Source organism: Anomalospiza imberbis, chromosome 1, assembly GCF_031753505.1.
Source record: "Anomalospiza imberbis isolate Cuckoo-Finch-1a 21T00152 chromosome 1, ASM3175350v1, whole genome shotgun sequence".
Classification (NCBI taxonomy): Eukaryota; Metazoa; Chordata; class Aves; order Passeriformes; family Viduidae; genus Anomalospiza; species Anomalospiza imberbis.
Window position 1 is genome coordinate 111234631 of NC_089681.1, and position 12100 is coordinate 111246730.

A 12100-nucleotide genomic window follows, 5' to 3' on the forward strand; every position below is an offset into this window, starting at 1 on the left:
TGCAGATGTCCAGACTTCTTGCACTTTCAGCATATCTGTTAATTGCAATTGCCAGGGACAGCATTAGCATGGAGAAGTAGGGGGTTAATTAAAACCAGTAGGTGCTGATTTCTTTGTTTCAGGAAAAAAAAAAAAAACAAAAAAAAAAAAACAAAACAAAAAAAAAAACAAACCCAAGAGAGCATGTTTTTTTGGGAATTCTGCTTCTCTTTAGGACAACTTATTTAGCTATCCATACCCAGCAGCACCAGGGCAGTGGGATTGGGGCTCGGTGCATTTACCTCGTTTGAGCAAAGGAGCCAGATTACTCTGTTCTGTTCCTTCGCTTCAGAAGGTATCTGCTATTTTGGACTAAGTGTATGACTTGAACTTCAAACTGGTGATAGTGGGGTATGTATTTTAGAAGTCAATAAGATTATGTGCTTTGAACAAATTAAGCACTTTTTAATCTTATTGTGATTTTCCTTTTTTGTTTTGTTATTAGAATAAAACTTACAAACCAGTTCTTCTTACAAATGTCCATAATGTTCACCAAAAGGCAGCTAATGGTGATTGAATTCCAAAGCACAATACTGTGTCATGACTAATGGAATGAGAACATTTCCTATTTAACAGAGCTGCTCTGCCCTTTGCACAAAAAACCCATGTGCTAGAAAGCTGTTCTTGGCCTAAGAACAAGGCTTGCATAGCTTGACCAAGGCGAGAATGGTTTTGGAGGCCTTGCTATTTGGAAGAAGAAAGTTTCTCAAATAGGAATTTCATCAAATCCTCTGAATAGATTTTTATTGTCCAAATTTGGGAAATAACTCTTGGAGACACTGGGTATGGGATTCTCCTGCTGAGAATGTGCTCAATCCTTTTGTTGAGTCAGACTGTAATGGTGGTTGCTGAAGTTTATTTTGCTGTTATAATCTGAGCCTGATGGAGATTCTTAAAGTGTTTGAGAAATTTGGATTAAATGTCATTGATGAATCAATTAGTAGGACACAGTGGTTTAAAGGTAAAAAAATGTTGTACTGTGCAGAATCACATTTCTCAAGGATACTTGAGATATGGAGAAGCAGATCTGTTGCTCTTCTGGTGCACCAGATACTTCAGCTGTAGTGTCTAAGCTGATCCCTGCTAATTATTATACTGCTCTGTGTGTATATATGCTGGAAAGGAGCATTGTCATCTTCCATGTAAATATGTATGAGGATCAGCTGTGGTCTGGACTCTTGACAGAAACAGCTTAAAGTTTAGGGCTAAAACTTTTTATTGTTGGTAGTGTGGCTGAGTCCTGGCTGAGAGTGGGAAAAGAGATTACCCTGTCACTCAAGTAGGCAGACAAGGAGCTAAAGTATTCTGCAATCTTTGTTCTGTTTTAAAAAGCTCTGCTATCAGGAGTAAGGGAAGTATGAGCTGTTACAGCCACTGTGTAGCTCTGCACAGGCAGACTGTGATGCACCCATCAATCCTTAGGAAAAGCTCCCTGGGTGCTGGCTGCACAGTGCAATGTGGGAAACTGGCGTAGAATGGCCTAGCACACACAGCACCTACTCCCCACATTCCGAGGTGAAAGAAGAACCTGTCTGATAGCTTTTATTCTGCTGTAGTGAGTGTTTGAAACAATAATCCCTAGGGTAGATTGGCAGGGGAGACTAGCAGTGGGAAGGAAGAGGTGCAGGGAGCAAAGAAGAGAAGACACCTTTGGGTTTAGGATATATTACACTTAAAATTCTGAGACTGCTCCATGGATTGGCCACATAAAGAATCAGATATACAATTTGAACAAATTCTGTAGGAGAATAATTGGACTGGTGAAGCAATCTCACTCTCACTAAATTGGTTTCCAAGGAGCCTATCCTGAATGGGGCTGTGCAGCTCTTTCTGATATTTGAGCATCATCATTTTTCATTGACTTCAGTGAGAATTAAACTCATTGAACTCCTCACTAGGCAATTAGTTTCTTACAGGTTTATTTTTTTCTGCTGCAAAGTGGTAGCTGCTTTTCCCTTCTGTTAGCAGTCATACCCTGTGCCACTCAAGTCCAAGCCTCAACATGCAGGTATCATTTAATTGTTCTTTTGTGAGACATGTGCTTAAACATTCGAACACAGTTTCTGTTCCTTATTGTTTTCTGTGCATAGGACCCTTGACAGTTTTGTTACACTGACTGCACCACTTTAGCAAAAAGAACATGCAAAATATGTCATGGAAAGTCTTTCCAAAACTAATCCCATCAAAAGCTTATAAATCAGTTTTTTGTTTTGTTTTATGTATGTAGGAAGAGTTTGTTTTGCTTTCAAAAAGGGATGAATACATTTCAAATTAAGAGGACAGATTCATTAGTGTGGAGGATGGATGAGATAATAAACGAGATCATGAAAGTGTGGTTTTTCTACCTATCTTTTCCACGAGAGAAGACCTACAGAAATGCAGTATATTTACAGTCCTCAAATTACTGAAGCTGTAAATGTTTTTGCTTTCATGGCCTCTGTACTACTGCACATTTTGGGATGATGGATTATGGAGCACCAGGTGTTGGGATGAAGAAAATCAATAGTGTGATACAAAAGATGAAATAACTGTGATGGAACATCAATAAAGGCTAAAAGCTGCCACAGGGATTTGAATCTTAAAGAAGAGCCTGAGAAAGTGTATTAAGAAGAATTCACTTCTCCCCTTGCACTTGTAGTGTCTTTATTCCATGAGCAAAAGTCACCTGGGGGCTCTGTCAAGGACAGAGGTGGAGGATTTTTTTTCTGTGTGTACATGGTGCCCTGCACACCACATGTGGGGAACCATGCCCTAGTGTCAAAGTAATGTCAGGACGCAGCTGGTGCAGGTGCAGTTTGGAATGTTTGGTCTAAAGTGGAGAGGAATTTATTTTATTTTTAAAGAAACAAATTTAATTTAATTTGCTGTTAATTTGCACGCTACTCCCACAAGCCAACTAGATGAATACATTTAGAAGTAACTAGTTGCAGTTCACGTCTGCGCTGTTGGGATGTTGCTCTGAGGAAATGGCAGCTGCTTCTCTGCTGCTGTGACCCATTCTCAGCGAACTTGGCCACTAAAGAAACACAGTAAAGCTAGGCTGTTAGTGTTGAGAACTTTATCTGTTTCTATCTAAGCAAAAAAGGCTACTGAAATATGTCATGTAAAAATAAAGCTATTTGGTAAGTTTGGCATTATCATTTTTCTTTTGCAAATCGGGCACAAAGTTTAAGAGCTGAAAGAAATTAATGCAGAAAGCAAGGTTAGGTCACACACCTGTTTTCTAAGTTCAAAGCCAAACCATCACAAAGAGAAGGAGAGGAGCTCACTCTTCTGAAATACTTTGGTGTTATTACTAATATATTAAAATGCAAGATCTTTTAAAAAATACTCCTGTCAAAATACTTAGTTCTGCCTTCCAAGGAATAGTCTAGCAATGTAATTTCAAGCATGACAATACAGAACTACTCACATGCTTTAAACTATGCACAAGATTGATTGGCAAAAGTTAACAGCCCTGCTGGGATAAGATCAAATGCTCTGCTATAAGGATCTGACTCTGCCAGTCTCGCTCATAGGTTTTTTCTGCAGTAAGACAGCTGTGGGATTTCATTCCATGCAACACAAGACTAGTGTAGCCAAAAGCTACTCATGTGTAAATCTACGAGATGAAATCTTCCATGTCAGGATTGGGCCTTGTCCTTTAATATTGCATCACACTGAGTTTTTTGGCAACTTGAGTTTCACAGGGGTTCAATGCAGAATGTCCTCTAGGGACAGCTGCTTTGCAGATGTGGTGGAGAAGGGTCATCAAGGGCAAGAAGTCATGCTTATCCTGGTTAGCACAAGGAGACAAACCCTGCCTTTAACCAGCTGCAGCTGATGCTTTTCCTGAGTTCAAACCTTTGATCTAAAGTAGGAAGACTAAGGACCTTAACCCAGCCTTTTCCAGGTCACTGATGAATGCCTCAAGCACTAAGGTTTAGATCTTGCTTCAATTCTTTCAGGACCTACAGAACACAAGGGTCCCAGTGCTTTAAACCTGCAGGTCTGAGCTTGGCTTTCCTTGGGACAGGCAGTGGGGAAGTCAGGCAAGGAGTGCAAAACTCAGACAGTTCAGAAAAACTCTGTAAGTCACAAAATACACTTCCTGCCCAAACATGCTGTATTTCTGGGTGTGACATCAAACCTTTTATTTTTTTTTTTTTCTCTATTTCAGGTTGCTCCTGTAATAAAGGAGAGGATGATGAAGAAGGGCAGCATGATGCTTGGGTACCAGCCTCACTGGGGCAAAGTCAACTTCTTCCGCCAGGTGGTTATCAGCCCGCAAGTTAGCCGAGAGGACATGGACTTCCTGCTGGATGAAATTGAACTTCTTGCTAAGGACTTGTAGCTGTAGCTCCACAGCATCGGGTGCTGCTCACGTGTGATAGTTATGGAGAGAGAGTGGCAGCAGCATTCTGATGCTATTTTGTGAAAGGTAGTAAAAAGCTTGACATATAGTTTGGAAACTGTCATTTTACAGATTGGTGTTGAGAACTCTGCAGGTAGAACACCCCTTCACAGGAAAGCATTTGCTGGCAGGGGCTGGGGGGCAGGCAGGTGCTTCCAGCACCATTGCTGCCATTCTGGGAAGTGTTTCCTGAAGAAGGGAGCGCTTCTGAAAATGGTGTCTATGCCCCGGGAAAGGCAGCTATTCACTGGGTGCCCGTGCACAGTGTAGCTCAAACTGGTCACTTATGCATGCAGGCAAAATTCCTCTGAAGTTGCTATTACAAGTGGATTTGTCAGTGAGCCTTAATATGCTCGTTAATTCTCTTATCTACTCTGTCAATATTTTAGTTTGGTAATTAACATGATAAGACTGGAAATTGTGAACTTATGTGAAAAGAGTTTCTCAAGGCCACCTGACTAGGTGCATTGCCTGGGTTTTCTGCTGTGAGCACGAGCAGACAGTACAATAAGGCTCAGTGTAGTCATCACACCAGGAGGAACAAAGCACAAAGCCCTGAGTAGCCAATATTGACCCTGCTAGGAGCAGATTGAACCAGATTACTTTTTAAGGTCCCTTGCAACCTGTAGGATTTTGTGATTCTGTGAAACACAGTCATTTCGTCCAGTCAGTGTTTGCCAGGGTTGCCCATCCAAAATATCACCACTTTAGGAGAGTTGAAAATATTGGAATAACATTTAGAACTTTTACTTCTTTGTCAACGGGAGTTACCTATCATTTCTGAATTGCTGTTTACCTTAATCTATTTTTAAAATGTAAAGATTTATTTAGAAGCTTTTAGATGCACTTTAAAATTTTAACAGAGAAAAAAATATATATATTTACCTGGAAGATACATATTTTTTATGCATGATTACTTTATATTAATAATATAGGAAATTGCTTATTTGTCATTGTTTGTTTGTATTTTCCTACAGATTTGAGATGACTCCATCTTATGTTATCAGTGTATAATTTCTAATTTTACTCTGCTATTGCAGTAGTGGTGATCAGAGAAGGTCTTCCTGTGATTTTAGGATATGAACAGTTTGAATATTTTTGGTCAATCTTAAATTACAAAATTAAGTTCTGCATTTTATCTTTCTGGTAAGAATTTGGCTATACTTTTCATCTGTTTTTTATTCCATAAAAATAATCCATTTTTTAAAGATAGAAATGTATTTCTTGTGATGAAGTTGTTGCAGCAAACCAATGGAAATAGCCATGTCTTTCACTTTGTAATCAACATCTGCTCAACGTTAATGTTTTGTTGTTTGTTCCTTATTCTGTATTTGAGGTAGCACTGACCAGTATGAAACCTTTCTGCTATAATGTTTTCTGTCCTCCTGAAAGCTGTTTTTAAACACAAGGCTTCCCTGTTTTCATTTCGTGCATTGTACTAGGATCCAACATTGGATGAAATTCCTACTTCCAGTCTCCAGGATGTTGGTGTGCAAAGCTTAACAAGGTCATGATAACCAAGGAGGTCACACTGTTAGAGCAGTAGTTAAAAGCAAGGGTCACCTGCAGCCCTTGACAGTTGCCCTTAACAGTGTCCTGGAAGTGGATATACTTGTGTTATCATAGTCATCTGTCGCTGTAGAGCAGGACGGTAACGAGAATGACTCCAAATCAAAGGCAAAGAGAATGAACTCTGATTTATTTCAAATGCACTGCTCTATATATAGAGAACATCGTGCGGACTAATTTCATTGGTCTTAGAGTAAAAACATCTCACACCATTGGTGTGCAGTGAATGACGCACAGTGGCAGAACATATCTATAAACAATGTGAACAACAAGATAGATTAGAGAATTATTTACATTCTTCCCCAACTGTCTCCCAGGCTCTCGCCTGGTTAGAAAACCTTCTCTTTTTCTCTCTGACTGAACTGAGAATATCCACAGTGACTCACCGGACTTTAAACAAAACCCATGTTGATAATTAAATGAATGTCACAACATGGCCCCAGGGTTTTGCCCTTCAATACCCACAAATCACTCCATCATTTGTTGATGGAGTATGCTTCTGGCTATACCAGTTCTCCTGATCTTGGAAAGCCTAAATTCAGGGCCCATAAGGCTTTTTTTGCCTCCCAGTCACTCAGGGTGGAATGGAGAGGGCACAAGGAATGCTGCATGAAGGGGACAACTTTGCTCTTTCATCTTAAGTTAGACAGGACCATTACCCCTTCTCCTTCTCTTTTTTTGACCTTGAAGGGAAATACAGAATACAGTGTCAGGATGTTTTGTTTATGGTCCAGATTCTTGGTGAGTACCTGATTTTTTGATTCATAGAGGAGTTATAACACCTTTCATCAGCTAAGAATTTGGTCTGTGGTGTTTTGTGACACCACCACGATCAAAAAAAGTGTTACTGTCTTATTTCTCTTCATGTTCTCAGTGCGTTTCTCTGTTTCCAGACACTTCTGGCACATGTCAGGCGGAAGTAACACAGTTCCTTTCTGTATTGGTAGTGGCTATAGTATTTTTAAATGAGAGTAAACTGGAACCTTTTTCATAGTTGCAGAAAATAAGTCTCTGATCAACATGTGCACTGATTTCTTTGAAGATATAGGTTAACCTTCCAGTGTGATGTGAGTACCTTATCCAATCTCCATATATTTTCCATTATTTCTGACCCCTTCCCATGTCGCAGGTGCACAATATGATGGTTTAAATTCAGGACTAATGTAATTTTCTCATAGTTGCTTATGTAGGGGTAGTATGTACAAAATGTCTATTTTGTAGCCAGTGATTTTAATAAAAAGTGAAGTAAATGACACCCTTATAAATACAGGCTGTCTTTGTCATTTATCAATCTAAAACTGCATATACAAGCGTAGAAGGTACCTCTAAGCACTCCGGATAAATAGCACTTCGGCTTTAAAATGTGAAACTTAGTTTAACCCTGTTTCAGGATGTGGTTTATCTGTGTGCTCTGCCTATAATCTTTAATAAACATTTTGGGTGAAAATATGTAATGATTTATCTTACTCCTGCTTTCAAATGCAGAAGATAAATTGTCTGTGCAAAAGGACATTGAATTTTTATTATTTTTTTGCTATTCTAGCTAGGTGGGATTGGCCCATGAGCTCCCTCTCCTAGTTACTGGCAAGCTCCATCACTCAGGATGCTAAACAAAGTTCTGGAAGTAGTGAGGTACATGCATAAATCAGTATAGAAGCTGATCCATTTGTTGCCTGTAATTTCTTGTGTCTACCTTTAATAATTTTTTCAATAGAAAGGGAAAGAAATATTTAGACAGAAAGGATACAGAGGTAGATTTTACTCTTAGTTACATGGCTGCATCTTGTGAGAACTTTGGGCATTTTGTGATGGGTCCATGTGCAAAATCACCCACATAAATCATTGTGCCTAGAGCCAGCAGTCCCTGTCTCAGTATTTCTATTATGATTTTCTGTGATAAATGAGCACTGATCCTCAGAGTCTGGTTACATATGATTTTAGTGCTTCTAGGTCCCACTGATTTAACTGGAAACCCTTGCTGGATTGGACCCTGAATCTTATCACTGAGATCTCTCATTTCAACACCAGTTTGGCACTCTGAACATCTCAGTTTATCTACTCTATGTTCGTGCCTAGAGATTTAGATTTATCTTTATTTTTGTGAGACTGAATTGAAGCGTACTTTCATTTGTATCCTTCAGTGATGCATTAAGATGCTTTTCAAATATCATTTGACCTGTCCTTAAAGGACAAGAAATGTTCTTTAAGAAAAGCCTAATAGAACTGGAAGAGTTGCATTTCCAGAATGCCAAGAGTATGTAAAAACCTGTTACGTGCATGTGGCTTCCTCATACACACAGCCCACAGCACTGATTCATGCTCAAGTGATTTTATTTTTAAATCTCCAGGTGTCATGATAGGGCTTATAAAACTGATATGAAATGTTGAAGGAAGAGGAGAATAATTCAGAATTACTAAATGTTGAGTTTGCTCCCTTCTGTTAGGTCACACATGAGTTCTGTGCCAAAAGTGAGCTAAAAGTGAGATTTGAGTCCCATATTTTCTACAGTGCCAAATCTGCCCAGCCTCTCTTCCCCATTGGCTGCTTTCATGATTTTTCATTGACTGAGTAATGTGTGGAAAATCAGTTGTTGGAAATGAGATGTTGCAGGTACGGCCCACTCATTCCTGTCCTCTTTTCTGTGGTATAACTGGTAAATGCTGGTAATTATTTGAGCTTATGAGCACTGTATCTAGTGCAGTAACTGCTAAATATTGCTACTGTTAAATCCTGAAATAATGCAATTGCACAGGTTAATTTTGTCTTAATTGCTCACGCTAATTGCGGGTTAGATGCAATCAAAGCCACACTGCCTGGCAAATGCACTGTGTACACCACAAGAAGCCCTCATGAAGGGGTTTTCTTTCTTTAAATTGAATCTAGTCTTCCACAATTACGTTTTTTTCTTCAGATGTACAATTAGATATTATTACCCTAATTCTGTAACTGCACAACAATCAACCAAAAATTATTTTGAGAAATAAAACAAAACAAGGAAATTTGCTCTTCAAGAGGAACAAAAAAGAGAATATCAAAGGTTTCAAGGCAAGCCCACAGAATGGCTGTGTGAATGATTAACCTCTGCTAAGTGGATTGCTGTGTGTCTGTGCTGCGGGAGTGGAGCAGGGAAGCTGTTCCAGTCATGGAATCATCAAAGAACTTGTACACACCCTGGCACTGCAGCAATCTGCTCCAGCATGCCATGGCCCATCCACTATCCTAGAGAAGCCCTTCCAGAAGTCTGGACACTTTGCAGTACATTGATGATTTTTGTATGTATCAAGGTAAAGTTTTTTTAAACTGGTCTTAGTAAGAAAAGTGATTCTGAAGGGGTAATCTTTAAAAAGTCCAATAGAGGGGACCACTTTCAGCCTTGGTAGCTCATGTACAACTAAAAAACAGTAGATCACATTTCTAAAACTCATGAAAGAAAACTTGTAAAATCTTTAATTTTATCAAGGATGAAGACAAATAATAGAAAGATATGGACTCAATAATTCTGTCAAACACAGATGTTTTGTTTTGATGAAGTAATTTCTTTCTTATAACTTGTAAAAAACTATTTAAAAATGGAAAGTACTTGCCATGAAATAGCACAGACCCATGGAAAGTAACGGTTTTCTTTAGGACTGTGCACAACACCATTTTTCCAAGAAACTCTCACCCAGCTTGTCATTCTGGGAAATGACTCCTTAAATCTGTCAGGCACTGAAAGCTTTCAGCTGGCACTGGCAGCTTTATCCATCCTTTCTTTTCATGCCAGTTGATATGGATTTTTATTCTTTCTCTGTTTCTGTACCCTCTCTCATGCCTGTAAAATTATTTTTCGGAGGGGTATTTTCAGTATTTGGAGCTATAGGAAAAATGTCAGAGTAGCATAAGGGCTAAGATTGAAAGTTGAAGCAAATGTTGTGCTCAGGTTATCCTGATGGGATGTTTTACCTTCCTTTTTCCAGTAATGGATTTGTCCAGATGCTCAGATGATGAGCAGCCACAGCTTCTGATGAACTATGGTAACACCAAAATCAAGACTTCGCATGGGAGACCAGTTTGGCCTTGAGAAACTGAGTAAGACAATGAGTGCCAGAGAGAAATGTTATTTGTCCTCTTCTACAGATGAATGATACAGAAGGAACTTAAAACTTCTATTTTTGTGAAAACTTGTACCGTAGCTTTAGAAAAATTGTGGAAGAAGTCACTAACAGCAGTGAGTGAAAAATGGGGCGTACTCTGATATGGGCTTAGCAGAGTGAGTGCTGCTAGACTAGCCAGAGAATTTTATGGAAATAAAATCTTGATTTTCTAGACTGAACTCTTCAAGTATTTGCTGTTTTATCATTTGGGACAATCTACATAAGATGGGAAGCAGAACTGAAAATGTAAAGTGAAGGGGACTACTAGTGAAAGATGAGTAATGGGGACAGGATGATACTTTGGTATTGATTCTGAGCTAATCTAACTTCATACTGTCATCACTAACCTTTCCAGAAAGATCACACATATGTTTGTGAAATTGTGTTCTTGGAAATTTTAGAGTTTGATGTTCATGGAGAACTAGGTGATTTGTAAGTATGTGTGGCAGAGGAGACAGTAAAAAAAAAAGTGCAAAATTTTTGAGGACTTGCAAAAAAGCAGCAAGCATTTTTCTTTTTGTTTAAGGTAGGACAAACTAAACACCTGCTAAACAGAAAATTATGAAAATAAGTATAATGATGGCATAAAAGCAGTGTATGAGTTAAGCCTAAATGACATGTAAATAAATTCACTCAGCCAAGAAATTCAGTGATCATCAAAGCAGACCTAGCCTCTCATATGGAGAACAGCAGCAAGGAAACTCTAACTGGACAGCAGTGTCTGGTCCTGCTCTGTTGTACCTCAAGCTGCGAGCAGTGAACAGTGAAAATATTAATTGGTGCTACAGAGCCAAAGCATAGCTCTGCAAAGTCATGTGCTCCATCTACTGGTGTATCCTCTGGTAACCCACTTGTACCACACTCAGGAAGTCTCTTCCAAAGAGCACTCCTGGACCTCTCACATGTGGCAGAGGAGGGAATGGAAGTGAAAGATCATGGGATTTTTTTGACAAACATGATCTTTAAGAAAAAGTTGTTTTGATTTTGGCAGTCTCCTTTGAAAGCATTGGATTTCGATGGATTTTGGGGAAAAATATGCAGACCAGTGATTATTTGTTTTTATCCTGCCTAAATAGTGATCAGAATATTTCCATGCTGTGTAACCCATTATGACACTGGTGTATTTGAGGCATCCAAGATGAGCAATGGGGAACTCATGGCAACATGAAAAATTCACTTTCCTGATTCTGAACCATCCAGCTGAGCATTAATTCCTTACCCTTGCTTTTTACCAAGGTAAAAAAAGGAGTTTAGGAGTATATAAATTTATTTTAAGATTTATGGGTTCAGAATGCTCAGTTTCCAGGCTTGATTTTATCCTAGAATCATAGAATAAGCTGAGTTGGAAGGGTCATCAGGATCATCAAGTCCAACTCCTGGGACCTTCACAGGACACCCCAATAATTAAATCATGTGCCTGAGAGCATTGTCCAAACACTTCTCGAACTCTGTCAGGCTTGGTGCTGTAACCACTTCCCTGGGGAGCCTATTCCAGTGCCCAACCACCCTTAGGGTGAAAAACTTTTTCCTGGTATCTGACCTAAACCTCTCCTGACCCAGCTTCATGCCATTTCCTTGAGTTCCATCACTGGTCATTACCAGTCTTCCCCTCCAAACCCTTCACCATCCTTGTGGCTCTCCTTTGGATACTCCCTAATAGCCTAATGTCTTATTTACATTGTGGTGCCCAAAACTGCACCCACAACTCCAGATGAGTCTTCACCAGAACAGAGTAATGAAGGACCTTTATTCTGAAGCAATCCAAATATCAGGGTTTTTTTTTATATTTTCCTTTCCATGAGAAATATCAAAGTTCTATAGGGAGTTGCAAAAGAGGATGTCCTGCCCCCCTGCTCCAGAACATTTTGCAATTTCCCACAGAACAAAATTTCCAGCTTCTTGGCCACTCTGAACTGAGACATTTGGAGGCATTGATTGAACACAGCCCTGGAACTGTGGCAGGAA

At 39.3% G+C, this 12100-nt stretch overlaps 1 protein-coding gene across 5 annotated transcripts in view; it reads left to right on the plus strand.

The window, feature by feature from the left end:
- The window catches only part of GADL1 (glutamate decarboxylase like 1), an 80153-nt gene extending 74579 nt beyond the window's left edge, over nucleotides 1-5574 (plus strand). For all 5 annotated transcript variants that reach the window (XM_068206199.1, XM_068206207.1, XM_068206217.1 and 2 more), the window contains one exon: nucleotides 4199-5574. In XM_068206199.1, the coding sequence (XP_068062300.1) occupies nucleotides 4199-4372 (174 nt within the window). In that variant the 3' untranslated portion in view covers nucleotides 4373-5574. The remainder of the gene's footprint in view (nucleotides 1-4198) is intronic.
- The last annotated feature ends 6526 nt before the right edge of the window (nucleotides 5575-12100 follow it).